Source organism: Staurois parvus, unplaced genomic scaffold (assembly GCF_062004578.1).
Source record: "Staurois parvus isolate SC_StPar_1 unplaced genomic scaffold, SC_StPar_1.0 ptg000109l, whole genome shotgun sequence".
In the NCBI taxonomy this organism is placed as follows: Eukaryota; Metazoa; Chordata; class Amphibia; order Anura; family Ranidae; genus Staurois; species Staurois parvus.
The window spans coordinates 1,064,331-1,082,356 of NW_028317905.1; the positions used below are offsets into that span (position 1 = coordinate 1,064,331).

The 18,026-nt window shown below is 45.0% G+C and overlaps 1 protein-coding gene across 1 annotated transcript in view; it reads left to right on the forward strand.

Annotated features, from left to right (window-relative positions):
* Positions 1 to 18,026, forward strand: part of ARFIP2 (ARF interacting protein 2) — a 120,272-nt gene that overhangs the window by 47,201 nt on the left and 55,045 nt on the right. The window contains exon 3 of the mRNA XM_089671629.1: positions 955 to 1,063. Within this exon, the coding sequence (XP_089527755.1) occupies positions 955 to 1,063 (109 nt within the window). The remainder of the gene's footprint in view (positions 1 to 954; positions 1,064 to 18,026) is intronic.

The following is an 18,026-nucleotide window of genomic DNA, read 5'->3' on the forward strand; positions in this document are numbered from 1 at the left end:
CTACTCTCTAGTTCCCTCCAGGACTTCTCCAGGGCTTCCCCCATCCTCTGGAACTCACTACCCAATCCATCAGACTGTCACCTATTCTCCTCACCTTTAGGCGCATCCTGAAACCCATCTCTTCAGGGAAGCCTATCCCTCCCTCACCTAACTCCTCCACTCTTCCTACCACTCCATCCCCCACAGCTATTTCCTCCTGTACCACTATCCCCTCCCTCCTAGATTGTAAGCTCCAAGGAGCAGGGCCCTCAATCCCCTTGTGTATTGTATTGTTACTGTGCTGTCTTGTGTACTGTCTCCCATTATAATGTACAGCACTGAGCAAACTCTTGGCACTATATAAATACTGTATAATAATAATAATAATTTAGGGCATACAACTACTTCTTCCATTACAACTTCCATTTACCCTTGAATGCACATGCATCGTATTTCCTGAAGTAGTTTTGCAGACGTTTTGGGAGTCCATTCCCTTCACTCATGTCTCAGATTACACTCTGCTCCCTGCTCTTTGCTGTGCAGTGTGTGATGTCCGATCCCTGTCCCCTACCTTCAGGAGCTGAGAAACACTCTTTGATCTGTGTGTTATAGAAGGCTGGAGAGAAGAGAATGATGTAGATAAACAGGTACATCTTATGTAGGAGGATTAGTTTCATCTCGATCACCTGAGGCTAGTCACAACAGTGCATAAATATGTAACTGCTTTAAAGACGGAAGGTAGTTTTTTTTCAGAGTACCCTTTAGACATTTTTAGCATTTCTAAAGGCTTCTTAAAACATAGCGAATCTTCTCTTTTATGTTCATTTCCACTTTGATCTTCAGTTTGCCTGTGTTGTGGCTCCTCCTGTCCAGTGATTTGGAGACACAATCTCTATCCTGTCTTGTTTTCTGTAGAACTGGTTTGTATTATGTTTATTTTGCTGTTACATATAAATTGTGTTTTTCATTTGTCAGGATCTGCAACAAGTTATGGTTTCTGGCCCAAACCTGAACGAGACAAGTATTGTGTCCGGTGGGTACGGTGGAAGCACAGAGGGGATCATTCCCACCGGCAGCCTGAAGGGTAAGACAGGTGACCATTTATCATTCCTGTATATATCTGTGTGCTCTGGGGAATATTTCACTGTTTGTAGATTCCTGCACTTGTACTTGTACTATGTGCAGTCATATAGATATGGAGTCAGCAAGCCGCTGTGACCTTTATTTGCCAAAATGTCCTAACAAAGAACTGTCTGTGTTGCCTACAACACATGTAGCTTTCCAGAGCAAATCTAAAATCTTGTTCGCTTTCATTTTCTCTGACCTTTCCTAGTGATACATCAATATATCGGCTGAAAATAGGGTTATCAGCGTTTGTTTTTTTTTTTTTCTTTTCTTTTTTTGTTTTTTTCTCTAAAAGGTGCACATAATGATAATTAACTTCAATGCAAAATTGGGTGCTATTGACATGAAGGCAAAATTGGGTCCTGTTGACATGAATGCAAAATTGGGTCCTATTGACTTGAATGCAAAATCGGGTCCTATTGACTTGAATGCAAAATCGCGTCCTATTGACTTGAATGCAAAATCGCGTCCTATTGACTTGAATGCAAAATCGCGTCCTATTGACTTGAATGCAAAATCGCATCCTATTGACTTCACAGCAAAATTGCGTCCCATTACTTCAATGCAAAATCATGTCTCGACTTCAATGCAAAAACGCCCGTTAACATTTATTTATATATATATATGTATTTATTTATTTCAGGTACCTATATAGCGCCGTCAATTTATGCAGCGCTTTACATATATGTTGTACATTCACATCAGTCCCTAACCCTCAAGGAGCGTACAATCTAAAGTCCCTAACTCACATTCATACATATACATACTAGGGCCAATTTAGACAGGAGCCAATTAACCTACCAGCATGTCTTTGGAGTGTGGGAGGAAACCGGAGTACCCGGAGGAAACCCATGCAGGCACAGGGAGAACATGCAAACTCCAGGCAGCAGGTGCTGTGGCTGGGGTTCAAACCAATGACCCAAGTACTGCCAGGCAGAAGTGCTAACCATTTAGCCAATGAGCTGCCCAAATAAAGAATAAAAAAAAAATATATATATATATATATGCCTATGGGCAGTCCAAGCTGTCACATTGCTGGACAATATATATTATGTTTGTAACAAAGTGGAAATGTAATATTCGGCATGTACTGATCACGTTTATGAAGACTGCATATATCTTTTGATTCTCTTTGTTGGTTTACATTCTATAATGTGCGTAACAAATAGCAAGGAGCAAAACAAACAAGGGGTGAGACTGATGGGTGGGTAGATCTGACCCCATTCAGGCTTCTGATTTTGTTGATTGGAAGGGGTTTAAAACCTGATCTTTGCCCTACAGAGCATGGGTGCTCAACCTGTGACCCTCCAGTCCCATCATGCGTCTGCCTTTGGGTAACATGCATGTAACTGTCAGCTGCTTGCAATGCCTCATGGGACTTGTAGTTCCGCAAAAGCTGGAGGGCCACAGGTTGAGCACACATGCTGTAGAGTCTGTGGAGGGGAAAATACCCGAGATCAGGCTGACAAGTGTTCATGTGCAGCTGACCTTCTCAAGGAACACTATGTGCTTGTGTAATGTGATGGCCAGCATTTAGATTGGGGCTCTCCAGGCTTTTCAGTTGGGGGGTCGCATTGTGTATATTACAAATATTCTTGGGGCCGAAAAATAGTCATTATTATAAATGAACAAATCAACTTTAAGTGAATTACCACATTTACATGGAGCATCGAAAAAATAAGAACATCAGAGAAAAAACTTCAGTAGGACAAAGCAGAGTCCCCCTTACATGAGTGTACCCGTCAGAGGCCCCCCCCTCCACCCCTCCTACATGAGCATGCCCGGCAGAGTACTCCCCCCTTACATGAGTGTGCCCGTCAGAGCCCCCCCCACCCCTCCTACATGAGCAGGTCTGCAGAGTACTCCCCCCTTACATGAGCATGTCCGTCAGAGCCCCCCTTACATGAGCGTGTCCGTCAGAGCCCCCCTTACATGAGCGTGTCCAACAGAGCCCCCCTTACAGGAGCGTGTCCGTCAGAGCCCCCCTTACATGAGCGTGTCCGTCAGAGCCCCCCTTACATGAGCGTGTCCGTCAAAGCCCCCCTTACATGAGCATGTCCGTCAGAGCCCCCCTTACATGAGCGTGTCCGTCAGAGCCCCCCTTACATGAGCGTGTCCGTCAGAGCCCCCCTTACATGAGCGTGTCCGTCAGAGCCCCCCTTACATGAGCGTGTCCGTCAGAGCCCCCCTTACATGAGCGTGTCCGTCAGAGCCCCCCTTACATGAGCGTGCCCGTCAGAGCCCCCCTTACATGGCGTGCCCGTCAGAGCCCCCCTTACATGGCGTGTCCGTCAGAGCCCCCCTTACATGGCGTGTCCGTCAGAGCCCCCCTTACATGGCGTGTCCGTCAGAGCCCCCCTTACATGGCGTGTCCGTCAGAGCCCCCCTTACATGGCGTGTCCGTCAGAGCCCCCCTTACATGAGCGTGTCCGTCAGAGCTCCCCTTACATGAGCGTGTCCGTCAGAGCCCCCCTTACATGAGCGTGTCCGTCAGAGCCCCCCTTACATGAGTGTGTCCGTCAGAGCCCCCCTTACATGAGTGTGTCCGTCAGAGCCCCCCTTACATGAGTGTGCCCGGCAGAGTACTCCCCCCTTCCCCCCTTACATGAGCGTGCCCATCAGAGCCCCGTTTACATGAGTGTGTCCGTCAGAGCCCCGCTTACATGAGCGTGTCCGTCAGAGCCCCCCCCTTACATGAGCGTGTCCGTCAGAGCCCCCCTTACATGAGTGTGCCTGGCAGAGTACTCCCCCCTTCCCCCCTTACATAAGCGTGCCCATCAGAGCCCCGTTTACATGAGCGTGACCGTCAGAGCCCCCCCCTTACATTAGCGTGCCCGGCAGAGCCCCCCCGTTTACATGAGCATGCCCGGCAGAGCCCCCCCCTTACATGAGCGTGCCTGGCAGAGCCCCCCCCTTACATGAGCATGCCCGGCAGAGCCCCCCCCTTACATGAGCATGCCCGGCAGAACCCCCCCTTACATGAGCGTGCCCGGCAGAGCCCCCTTCCCCTTACATGAGTGTACCCGGCAGAGCTTCCCACCTTACATGAGCGTGCCCAGCAGAGCCCCCCCCCCCTTACATGAGCATGCCCGGCAGAGCCCCCCCCCCTTACATGAGCGTGCCCAGCAGGGCCCCCCCCCCCTTACATGAGCGTGCCCAGCAGGGCCCCCCCCCCCTTACATGAGCGTGCCCAGCAGAGCCCCCCCCCCTTACATGAGCATGCCCGGTAGAACCCTCCCCTTACATGAGCATGCCTGGCAGAGCCCCTCCCCTTACATGAGCATGCCTGGCAGAGCCCCTCCCCCTACATGAGCATGCCTGGCAGAGGCCCCCCCTTTACATGAGCGTGCCCGGCAGAGCTCTCCCCCCCCCCCTTACATGAGCATGCCTGGTAGAGCCCTCCCCTTACATGAGCGTGCCTGGCAGAGCCCCCCCCCCTTACATGAGCATGCCCGGCAGAGCTCCCCCCCTCCTACATGAGCATGCCCGGCAGAGCTCCCCCCCCCCTTACATGAGCATGCCCAGCAGAGCCCCCTCCCTTACATGAGCGTACCCGGCAGAGCCCCCCCTTACATGAGCGTGCCCGGCAGAGTTCATCCCCTTACATGAGGTGGCAGGATAAAATCTTTAGGGCTGTAGTTTGAAGACCCCTGGTTTAGATCTAAAGCACTCACTACTGCCTCTTAAACCAACCCAGATGATCGGATTTGCATCCTCAAAACCCCTTTTAAATGTTTTCCAGAAAACACTCCCGATCCTCGGTGGATTTAGAACTATGCTGGTCTTATAGCTGTAAGATTATCTAAGAGTTAAAGGGGTTGATTTTCAATTGTTTAGTGAAAAAGAAAATGAAGGGCTAGGATGGAAATGTTTTACTTCCTGCAAAAAATGTTAAACCCATTGAAGTTGCTGCTTCTATTTTTTACATTAGAATTTCTTACAGACCTATTTTGAAGCAAGAGACTGAGCTTACTAGGACCAGGTCTTGTGGAAGACTGACCTTCTCAGTGAAGAAGAGTTGAATCGCTCTTCTGTACTCGTTTGGCTGTGTGTGTAAATTTCAGTTACACGCAAAGCAGTTAAGGCTAGCCAGGTAAACATAAAAGGACCTTGACATGCCAACACGGATAAACATAAATTATTATATAAAATGTTTCATATTTATTTGAGTAAAAAGCATCCTACATTTTTCTTAGGTGCCCAGAGACCTTATACCAGCGTTTCTCAACCAGGGTTCCATGGAACCTTAGGATTCCTCCAGAGGTTGCTAGGAGTTCCGTGAGCAATGGGCAATTGTAGCCTCTCAGAAAAGTTCCCACTGGCACCAATGATCATTTTAGCGATCTGTAAGAGGTTAATTCTTCCCAATGAATTCAAACAAACACAAAAGTGCTCCCTAATTGAAATCTACCATGCATAAATATCAAATGCATTTAGACACATGCAAAAAATATTCCATATCACCAGTATACAACCAAGAAGTGAAATTTCAGCATCCAGTGCGCTTGCTTCGGTGTGTTTCGGTCATCTTGGTTATATATCTGTGATCCTTCTCTGTTTTATACTGTTAAAGTGAAGTCCCAGAGGAGGAGCACAAGTCCCAGTGATCCTAGGATTGCTACTGTACAAAAGCAGTGGTCTCAGAGGAGGAACACAAGTCCCAGTAACCCTAGGAGTGCTGCTGCACAAAAGGAGTGGTCTCAGAGGAGGAACAAAAGCCCCAGCAACACTAGGACAACTGAGTATCAAGTGCATATGACTCTTGTCTCATATGTAACACAATCATCAGTCCCTCCCCTCATGCCAGGGTACTCTGTGCAATCCTAGACTCCCATCTGTCCTTTCAGCCCCAAATCCAATCACTGTCCAAATCTTGTAGACTTCACCTCCACAACATCTCCAAGATACGCCCGTTCCTAACCTCGGAAACCACTAAGCAACTTATTCACTCCCTTGTCATATCACGCCTCGACTATTGTAACTCCCTCCTCATTGGCCGACCTCATCGCAGGCTATCCCCTCTTCAGTCTATCATGAATGCTGCTGCCAGACTCATTCACCTTACTAACCATTCTGTATCTGCCACCCCTCTCTGCCAATCTCTCCACTGGCCCCCATTCAGTGTCCTCCACCCCTCTCTGCCAATCCCTCCACTGGCCTCCACTCAGTGTCCTCCACCCCTCTCTGCCAATCCCTCCACTGGCCTCCACTCAGTGTCCTCCATCCCTCTCTGCCAATCCCTCCACTGGCCTCCACTCATTGTCCTCCACCCCTCTCTGCCAATCCCTCCACTGACCTCCACTCAGTGTCCTCCACCCCTATCTGCCAATCCCTCCACTGGCTTCCCATTGCCCAACAGATACAATTCAAAACATTAACAATAACATATAAAGCCATTTATAACTCTGCCTCAAATTACATCACCGATCTTGTCTCCAAATATCACCCAAACCGTACTCTCTGCTCCTCCCACAACCTCCTGCTCTCTAGCTCCCTTGTCTCATCCTCACATGCTCGTCTCCAGGACTTCTCCAGAGCTTCCCCCATCCTCTGGAACTCTCTACCCCAATCTATCAGACTATCGCATACTCTGCCCATGTTTAGGCGATCTCTGAAAACCTATCTCTTCAGGGAAGCCTGACCTGCCTTCAGCTAATAATGGAATCTTCTGCTCCTCCTACCAGTCCATCCCCCACAGTTACTACCTTTTGTACCACTAGCCCCTCCCTCTTAGATTGTAAGCTCCCATAATCAGGCCCTCCTATCCCTCTTGTATTGAACTGTATTGTTGCTGCATTGTCTCCCATTATATTGTAAAACGCTGAGCAAATTGTTGGCGCTATATAAATCCTGAATAATAATGTAAGAGTCCACATCCGTTGGTGAGTGGTTGGGGCACTGCAGGGGAGCACCAGACTGAAAAGATTTTTGCAGTTCAATTAAAGGAATAGCACACAGCGTTATTACGTCACTGCACTTTTGTTAATTTGTGGAAGATACATGTGGATATGGACTATTTTTTTCCCTGTGTTTAACCACTTCCTGTCCACCATACGTTTATAAACGTCTTTGGCCGGGAAGGGTGATATCTCGGTCATTGCTGCAGCAATGATCCAAGTATCATTGTGTTGGGCCAGCGATTCTGCACAAAGTAAAAGTAATTCAAGTGGCTAACAAGCCACTGCATTACTTTTACAGGAAGCGAAATGGGGTCCCACCTGCCGCCGGCTAATCATGAAGCTGGATAAAGCCAAGCAAAGACCAGATCGGCTTTGTTTGGCTCTGTTAAATAGTAAACTGGAAACGATGACCTGACATCACTTCCAGTGAAATACACGGCGCCATTTTTAAAAAATAAAAGCATTCAATTACACCCATCTTGGTGTGATTGAATGCTTTTAAGGGCAGAGGAGGGATTTGGGGTCTAATTGACCCCAGATCTCTCCATAAGGAATACTGGTCACAGGCCTATTGCTGTCACAAGGGATGTTTACATTCTTTGTGACAGCAATAAAAATTATCAAAAGTGTAAAAAAAACACAAAACAAAAAAAAAATGGACAAAATGACCTCTCAACGAATGGCTCAACATGGGAGGATAAATTATACAGGTCAAGACAAGGAGGTAGGGCAGTCGTTCATGCTTTATAGGGTGAAGGTATGATTTAACCACTAGCCGACCAGTCACGTACCTGGTACCGCTGGTCTTCAAGTGGTTGTACCAGGATGATACCTGCAGCTGCAGGCATCACCCGATACCGTTATTTACAGTTGTGGCCAAAATTATTCAACCCCCAATGCTGTAAAGGGGTTTAGGGACTATAGTGTACATTTGGAATTGTATTCAGAATCAAATCCTACAAGGACGTTGTAACTACCCAAATGCAACTAAAATGACATCAATTGTTTATGTAATACAGTAGTAAATGGTTCTTATGTGGTTTCTTCATTGCCACAATTATTCAACCCCTTAAAGACTACCACTCTGAAGAACAGAGGTTCATACAGGTGCTTTCCATCAGGTATTGAAAACACCTGTGGATGTCACCGAGCAGCAATCAAGCATAATAAGCACCAATTAGGCAGCTTTAAAATGACTGTGATACTCAGCTCCTTCTAGACATTTACTGGTGTGGTTACAAACATGGTGAAGGCAAGAGAATGGTCCAGGAAGACAAGAGAAGAGGTGATTTCTCTTCACAGGAAGGGCAATGGCTATAAGAAGATTGCAAAGATGTTAAACATACCAAGAGACACCTTAGGAAGCATCATTCGCAAATTCAAGGCAAAGAACACTGTTGAAACGCTACCTGGTCGTGGCAGAAAGAAGATGCTGACTTCGACTGCTGTGCGCTACCTGAAGCGTAGAGTGGAGAGAAGTCCCCGTGTGACTGCTGAGGAACTGAGAAAAGATTTGTCAGATGTGGGTACAGAAGTTTCAGCCCAGACAATAAGACGCACACTGCGTAATGAAGGCCTCCGTGCCAGAACTCCCAGGCGTACCCCCTTGCTGTCTCCAAAGAATAAGAAGAGTCGACTGCAGTATGCCAAAAGCCATGTGGACAAACCACAAAAGTTGTGGGATAGTGTTCTGTGGACTGATGAAACAAAATTAGAACTGTTTGGGCCCATGGATCAACGCTATGTTTGGAGGAGGAAGAACAAGGCCTATGATGAAAAGAACACCTTGCCTACTGTGAAGCATGGTGGAGGGTCAATCATGCTTTGGGGCTGTTTTGCTTCTGCAGGTACAGGGAAGCTTCAGCGTGTGCAAGGTACCATGAATTCTCTTCAGTACCAGGAGATATTGGATGGAAACGTGATGCAGTCCGTCACACACCTGAGGCTTGGGAGACGTTGGACCTTTCAACAGGACAATGATCCCAAGCATACCTCCAAGTCCACTAGAGCATGGTTGCAGAGGAAAGGCTGGAACATTTTGGAGTGGCCATCGCAGTCACCAGACTTAAATCCGATTGAGAACCTCTGGTGGGACTTAAAGAAAGCAGTTGCAGTGCGCAAGCCTAAGAATGTGACTGAACTGGAGGCCTTTGCCCATGAAGAATGGGCGAAGATACCCGTAGATCGCTGCAAGACACTTGTGTCAAGCTATGCTTCACGTTTAAAAGCTGTTATAACTGTAAAAGGATGCTGTACTAAGTACTAAGATTGAATGTCACTTGGGGGTTGAATAAAACTGATAATGCTGTGAGCACAGAAAAGACATTTGTGGTTATTTCATTATAACTGTTATGTTATATTTGTCTGACCTACAAGTGCCTCTTTAATGTAAATGTAAGCAAGATGACTGAATGATCAAAAGCAATGTCAAACTGGCCAAAACACTCAATTTCAGTGGGGGTTGAATAATTTTGGCCACAACTGTACAACTGATGATTGGCTTTCTTGTAATAGCAATCGAGCGGCAAGTTAGCCACTCTGTTTGCTATTACAAACAGCGGGAGGGGACGTCCCCCCCTCCAATGCCTTCCGCCGCTTTAATGGGAACTCCCATCTTACCGGGAGTCCCAAGCAACCAGTTGGTGCTGCCGCCGGCTAGTCACAGAGCCGAACAAAGACTGTATCAGCTTTTGTTTGGCTCCATTAAATAGTAAACTGAAAGCGATGACCTGACACCACTTCTTGTTTAATCGGCGCCATTTTTAAAAACTAAAAACATTCAATCAAACAATCTGGGTGTGATAGAATGCTTTTAAGGGTCTTATACCCCAGATCCCTCCATAAAGAATACTTGTCACAGACCTATTGCTGTCACAAGGGATGTTTGCATTCTTTATGACAGTAATAAAAATAATTGTTTTTTTTTTTTTACACTGTCATTTAAAAAAAACAAAACAAATCAAAGCTCCCCCTCCTTGTGTGCAAAGGCAATGTATGTGTTGGTCCCGCACGCATGCAAACAGCAATTGTCCCAAACAAGTGAGGTATCCCCTCAAATGTCATGGGTAGTAATTCCAGCACCAGACCTCCTTTTGTAAATCTAAAGTGATCACCTATAAAGGATTTTATGGATAGTAAAATTTATTTTTTTGTTTCCGTTGCATGAGCATGTGCGAGCATAGTATTATTTACTCGGCATAACATCATCTTTTATATTTTACAAAAAAATTGGGTTAGGTATTGTGTTTCTTTGCATTAAAATTCAAAAAAGTGTATTTTTTCCAAAATATTGTGTTTTAAAAATCACTGCAAATACCGTGTTACATAAAAAATTGCAAAACCCACCACTTTATTCCCTAGGGCCTCTGCTTTAAAAATATATAATGTTTGGGGGTTCTACATAATTTTCTAGCAAAAAAAATACTGATTGTTACATATGAACAAAAAGTGTCAGAAAAAGCCTGCTTCTTAAGTGGTGAAAAGCCTTTTTTCCTGATAGGAGAAAAGCTGATTAAACAAAATGCGGTAAAAATCGCGTTTTGCACATGCATTTATGCGCAATCACGCAATGGGCATTAATCTAGCCTGTTGGTCTGAATATTAATATATTCTGGCCATTAGAATGTATTAACGTGCAAATGCACCTAAATGCATCTATGTACGTTTATGTGTGTTCGCATATTTTTTTCTGCCCAAGTACTTCTCTCCTCAATGCACTGGTGATGTGTTTGTTTTTTCCTGTAAATGCTCCTCTTCTAAAAACGCCTGTGTGTGCATGGACACATGGTATACATTTAATTTGGGTACAGTGTTGCATGACCTCGCAATTACCAGTTAAAGTAGCACACTGCTAAATAGGAAAAAATGGTCACAAAGGGGATGAAACTTTCCGGAGCTCATGTGGATATTGCAGCATATTAATCCTTAGATTTGGTGGCTGCATTTCTTTTATTTTTTAGGTTTTTTTTTTTTTCCTTAGTTTTGTCCTGGTGATCTGGCCTCCTGTATTGCAGCGCCTCCATTCTGGATGAAGGAGCACAGGGGGCACCTTTTGGACAGCAGCAGGGGCGGACTGACAACTCATGGGACCCCCGGGCAAAAGGGGATCATGGGGCCCCTGTGTCCTTGCCTAAACTCAAAAAAGCCTATGAAAAAGGTACCAGGGGCACCTCATGGGGCCCCCTACTGACCCCGGGCCCTAGGGCAGTGCCCGAGTTTCCAAATGGTCAGTCCGCCCCTGGACAACAGCATTGTCAGTCGGGGGGGGGGGGGGCTAGTGTTAGATGGACTAGCAGATTTAGACAGACTGGACTAACAAATGAAAGCCAAACTCCAGAGAACACATTTTTTAAGCACTTACAACCACATTTTGTTTTTCCTTTTGGGACAAAGGTGTTAAATAAATGAATAAAAGCTGACTATTGCCAGTGGTAAATTCCTTGGCTCAACTTCTAATTGCCAGTGTTGTGGGACAGCTCAGTCTGTTTAAAAAAAAGTTGAAATATGACAGAGGTGCTTTTCTGGATCACTAGATAGAAAGGAAAAGAAGTCTAAAAACTAAAACAAATGCAGCCACCACATTTAAGAATTGGAAAGCTGCAATAAAATTAATTTTTGTTTTTGAGGTTGATACCACTTTAAGGAATGCATCTGTGCCCACCATGAGTACACCATGAGTACAACTCCCTATAGGAATGAATGGGGCCATGACATGCTATCACCTGGTGGTGATGCTTTCTGAAGTTAGGATGCTGGGACAGTAAAGATGGCTGGATTGAGGATAAAGATGGACTTCACTCAGGGTGATGGGGGCTTGCCTCAAAGGACGACTTGTCCCCGAGTAGGGGTGGACTGGCTATTTGGAAACTCGGGCACTGCCCAAGGGCTCGGGGTCAGTAGGGGGCCCCATGAGATGCCCCTGGTACCTTTTTCATAGGCTTTTTTGAGTTTAGGCAAGGACACAGGGGCCCCATGATCCCCTATTGCCCGGGGGCCCCATGAGTTGTCAGTCCGCCCCTGTCCCCAAGCTACACTTGTTCTTTAATGTTCTAATAGGAGTGGCACCACTCCAGTCATTGTGGCCTGCAAGGGCTGCCTTCATTATAATACACCCTGTTCCAAATTATTATGCAAATTCTATTTAAGTATCACAAAGATTAAATATTTAGTTTTTCAGTGTAACTCATGGATGGCATTGTGTGTCAGTGCTCTTTTGATCACTGAAAACAATCTGGGACACCTGTGATAATTAGATTGGCCGGTGAGCCCAATTTAAGGAAAAACTACTAAAGGACGGCGTTCCACATTATTAAGCAGTGCACCATTTTCAAGCAATATGGGGAAGAAAAAGGATCTCTCTGCTGCCGAAAAGAGTGAAATAGTTCAATGCCTTGGACGAGGTGTGAAAACATTAGATATTTCACAAAAACTTTAGCGTGATCATCGCACTATTAAGAGATTTGTGGCTGATTCAGAGCACAGACGGGTTGGTGCAGATAAAGGCACATTGAGGAAGATTTCTGCCAGATCCATGCATCGGATCAAGAGAGCAGCTGCTAAAATACCATTACATAGCAGCAAACAGATATTTGAAGCTGCTGGTGCCTCTGGAGTCCCACGGACATCAAGGTGTAGAGTCCTCCAGAGTCTTGCAACTGTGCATAAACCTTCTATTCGGCCACCACTAACCAATGCTCACAAGCAGAAACGGCTGCATTGGGCAGAAAAATACATGAAGACTAATTTTCAAACAGTCCTGTTCACTGATGAGTGCCGTGCAACCCTGGATTGTCCAGATGGATGGAGTAGTGGATGGTTGGTGGACGGCCACCCTGTTCCAACAAGGCTGAGACGTCAGTAAGGCGGTGGTGGAGTCATGCTTTGGGCCGGAATCATGGGAACAGAGCTGGTCGGCCCCTTTAGGGTCCCAGAAGGTGTAAAGATGACCTCTGCAAAGTATGTGGAGTTTATGGCTGACCACTTTCTTCCCTGGTACAGAAGGATGAACTATGCTTTCCGTAATAAAATCATCTTCATGCATGACAATGCACCATCTCATGCTGCAAAGAATACCTCTGCATCAATGGCTGCTATGGGGATAAAAGGAGAGAAAGTCATGATGTGGCCTCCATCCTCCCCTGACCTCAATCCTATTGAGAACCTTTGGAGCATCCTCAAGCAAAAGATCTATGAGGGTGGGAGGCAGTTTACATCCAAACAGCAGCTCTGGGAGGCTATTCTGACATCTTGCAAACAAATTCAAGCAGAAACTGTCCAAAAACTCCCAAGTTCACTGGATGCAAGACTTGTGATCTGCTATCAAATAAGGGGGCCTATGTTACAATGTAACGTGACCGGTTCAAATGTTTAAAAAGTTAAAATGTTGTTAAAAGTTTGATTGAAATAGCTTTTGATTTCAGTAAATATGCTGCAAACACAACAAATGACAATTTTCAGTTCTTTACAACCTATAAAGTGTTTTGAAACTTACTGTGCGTAATAATTTGGAACAAAAATCCTGTTATCATTAGGAGGTTTGTTCAATAAAATGTGAATTGTACTCTAATAGTTGATAACATGAGAATTATGCCGACTGTTATTTACATCAATTATTTAGGAAAATGAGAAAAATATCATTTGCATAATAATTTGGAACAGGGTGTATAATATGGGAGATACTATATATGAAGTATTACAATGAATGTACAACGTTTCCTTGGATCTTCTGTGGATTGTTTCTGGTAACTGATTGGCATGTACATTGGCATATTTTTATTCTCACCTCTCATTACCTCCTTGGCCTCTACAATTAAGTCTGGTCACAAAGTAAAGCACGTCAGGTGAGAAGCTAAATTTGGCGGGATATGTGCACTACATGGAACAAGAGTTTTATCAAACCTTAAAAGGGAACTCCACCCAAAAGGGTAAGTTCCACTTCTCTGCCTTATTCCCCCCTCCACTGCCACATTTGGTATTTTTTTTGGGGGGAGCGGGTACTTGGTTTTGACCCCCACCCACATCCTGAGCCTTTGCCATCGGAGCTGGAAGTTCTGCCCCCTTCCTAACCCCTTCACAAGTCCCAGAAGACTGTGGCCCATTCACAAAGCAAAGCGTACTTTACTTTCAGTCTCCTTACTGAAGATGCCGGCATCTGCACCTGAAGCCGATTGAAGAATCGGTTCTGGTGAGGACATTGCTGGATCCCTGGACAGGTAAGTACCCGTTAAAGAAAAGTCAGCAGCTACAGTATTTGTAGCTGCTGACTTTTAATTTTTTTGGGGAGAACCTTGAGCTCCGCTTTAAGGCTGCTTTCACACTGCTCCGTTTTTTCTTCTACTTTTGCATTTAAAAAATAAAGTGAAAGAAGAACGTATGACCTTGAAATCCTATGGAACTCTTCACAGTTGTGGGTTCATTACGGTTTGTAAAATCCTGCTTGCTGCATCTTTGGTGGATGTTTTGTGTGGTTAAAAAAAAAAAAACATACCAAAACACACGTATTTGAAATGAATGGAAACCGCATCAAAAACGTGGGTTTTGGGGCATGTGCTTTTTTCCACAGGTGCAAAACGTACTGAAAATGCGGCAAAACCGCATATGCATTTTTATTGCATTTTACTAAACACACACTGTTTTGTTTACATTATCTCTTTTCTTTATGTATATGGATGATGGCACTGTATTTATTTTAATTAGAAAGAAAAAAAAAAATCTAAGTACCTCTTTTCATAATCAACATGCGGCAGTCATGTGACCCAGATTTTTCCCAGCCCATCTGCAGGGAAACATGCCTGGGAGGGATCTTCTAGTCATCTGCTGCCAGTCACATGTTCAAAAAAGACATTTAAAAAACAGCCTTCAAAATACAAAGGAAAATGCTTAAATAATAGTGTAATACGTTTTAAATTGTCATACACTTATGTATTTGAACTCAAATCTTTATTTTTCTGTGCAAAAAAAACATGATGTGGGCTATCTAGGGGAAGGTGCTGGCAATCACAGCCTGTTTCACACTCCTCCATCCTGTGTCTATTGTTTGTGTTTTTAAAATTAAAGGAAGGTGAAGCCTCCATCAGTCAAAGTGCAATATCCCATCTCCATTGTTTTTAGCAGTTTAGTGGGCATGGAAAAGGAGGGGGGAGGAGTGTCATTTACCACAGTGTATATGCTGACGTACAAAGCTATCCATAATACTGCCCCAAACTATCTCACCGACCTGATATCCAAATACCACCCAACACGTACTCTTTGCTCCTCACAAGACCTCCTACTCTCTAGCTCCCTGGTCTCCTTCTCCCATGCCCGACTCCAGGACTTCTCCAGGGCTTCCCCCATCCTCTGTAACTCACTACCCCAATCCATCAGACTGTCACCTGCCCTCCTCATCTTTAGGCGCACCCTGAAAACCCATCTCTTCAGGGAAGCCTACCCCACCCTCACCTAACAGCCAATCTCCACTCCTCCTACCACCCCATCCCCCACAGCCACTTCCTCCTGTACCACTATCCCCTCCCTCCTAGATTGTAAGCTCCAAGGAGCAGGGCCCTCGAACCCCTCGTGTATTGTATTGTTACTGTATTGTCTCATGTACTGTCCCCCACTATAATGTACAGTGCTGAGCAAACCTTTTGGCGATATATAAACACTGTATAATAATATTAATATGCCCACATGTGTACTTCTACAGTATAGTCTTGTGCACAGATAAGAAAAAGGAGGAAATGAACAGCTTAGAATGAAACTGGAGCATGCTCAGTAGGTAGCAGTGGCTGGTCTACACAATCTCTCAGTCTGCAGTGGGAACACAGACAAGGTGGGAGGGACAGTGAACTGCAGGATCAAACAGGTTTATTGCAGTATACAAAAAATAAATCCCATAGTAACTGAGTATGAACAGCATGTAATACAACATGTTCTGACACATTTTAATGATGTGGGATTAATTACACTAATTACACAGTGTGATCTGAGTTTTTTGATCTGATGTATGCTCATCTCTACCTGGCATACCATTTAGATAAAGGAGAAAGGAGCAGATCGGGATCTCCCGAGTCAGCATTATCTCTGGAAAACACAACAGGAACCTGATATTTTCCATCCACTGGTCCATCTTGTACCCAAGGAGTAGACGTCTTATGTAAATCATTGCCTGGTCCAGCGGAAATCAAGACTCATCTTACATCTCTGGGCAGATGTTCGGGAAAACTTCTCTGTCCTCACTCGCTGTCACAAATGACACTTCAGCTCCTGCATTGCTAAATAGAGGAGACACTACAGCTATAAATATCCCCGAGATGGAAGGAGCTCTGTTCACACCATTCCCACCTCACATACATAATCATCCCGCAAAGGGGTTTTTTTGCCAATCGGGAGTCAGCAATCTTCGTTCACAGTGCTTGGATTCTTTTTTTTTTTTTCTTCAATGGAGACTCTGTCAGAGTTGTTTGTATGTTTTCCCCATGACTGCCTGACTTTCCTCCGGGTGCTCCAGTCTCCTCCCACAATCCAAACATAAACTGGGAAGATAGCCGACTTTTCTGTGTAGCTCTGATGTGACTGGCTCAGTGTTCTCTGTACAGCACTGCGGTATATGTCAGAGCTATATAAATGTATAATAATAATAGTGTGTGACTGTGGGGGAGGGGACATTAGAGTGTAAGCTCCTCTGTACAGAGATTGATGTGACTGTGGGGGAGGGGGCATTAGAGTGTAAGCTCCTCTGGTACAGAGACTGATGTGACTGGCTCAGTGTTCTCTGTACAGCACTGCGGTATATGTCAGAGCTATATAAATGTATAATAATAATGTGTGACTGTGGGGGGACATTAGAGTGTAAGCTCCTCTGGTACAGAGATTGATGTGACTGTGGGGGGGGACATTAGAGTGTAAGCTCCTCTGGTACAGAGACTGATGTGACTGGCTCAGTGATCTCTGTACAGCACTGCGGTATATGTCAGAGCTATATAAATGTATAATAATAATAGTGTGTGACTGTGGGGGGGGGACATTAGAGTGTAAGCTCCTCTGGTGCAGAGACTGAGTGTTTCTGTACAGCACTGCGGTATATGTCAGAGCTATATAAATGTATAATAATAATAGTGTGTGACTGTGGGGGAGGGGACATTAGAGTGTAAGCTCCTCTGGTACAGAGACTGATGTGACCGGCTCAGTGTTCTCTATACAGCACTGCAGTATATGTCAGAGCTATATAAATGTCTAATAATAGTGTGTGACTGTGGGGGGCATTATATATACGTGATTTTTCGCAGCCCTGCCGCCCTGTAGCAGTATTTCTGGTATAGGGCGGTGGAAAATCGGTTAAAGTATAGATGTAAATCCTAATTGAATGACATAAGTTTGCTAAAGCAGTCAGGATGGGTTCCAATTATGTGACCTCCATGGCAGGCAATCACAGCAGTCACATGATCAGAAAACTCATCTCCACCTCCAGCCATTCCCTTAAAGGGCCAGTGGGAGATCACGCCAAGGAGTTATCAGTACCCTTCAATGGAAATACCCAAAATCAATAATTTGGAGGTATGCCTGCATATTCTTGGTCATAAAGGTGAGTATGATGGTTAGGTGTCCAAACTTTTGATCATATAGTGTAGACCTGAGTCTCATTGTTGAGCTGTGTGTGGTAAGTTCAAGTTAGGACGTAACCTGTCAATTGCAAATCTTGGCATGAACAGTATATTTTAAGGAACCAGGAAATTCTCATATTACTCCTCTTTGTTTATAAATTGGCAGCATATCATGTGGTGCTTTCAGAGTGCTTTCCTTCATGATCAGCATTCTCCATTCCTGTAGGGTAGAGCTTACCCTCTGATGTCATTCCCTGAGTCACACCGTACATGCTATAATACTCAACATTTTTAGCCAAGGTCTAGGGAACAATTTTTGTTGTGGTGTTTTTGGATTGTGGAGGAAACTGGAGTATCCAATGGATGCCCTTAAATTTCAAGTGGATGTAGGATCTCTTGGGGGTTTCAGAGCTAACATTGATGATCACTGAGCCACATT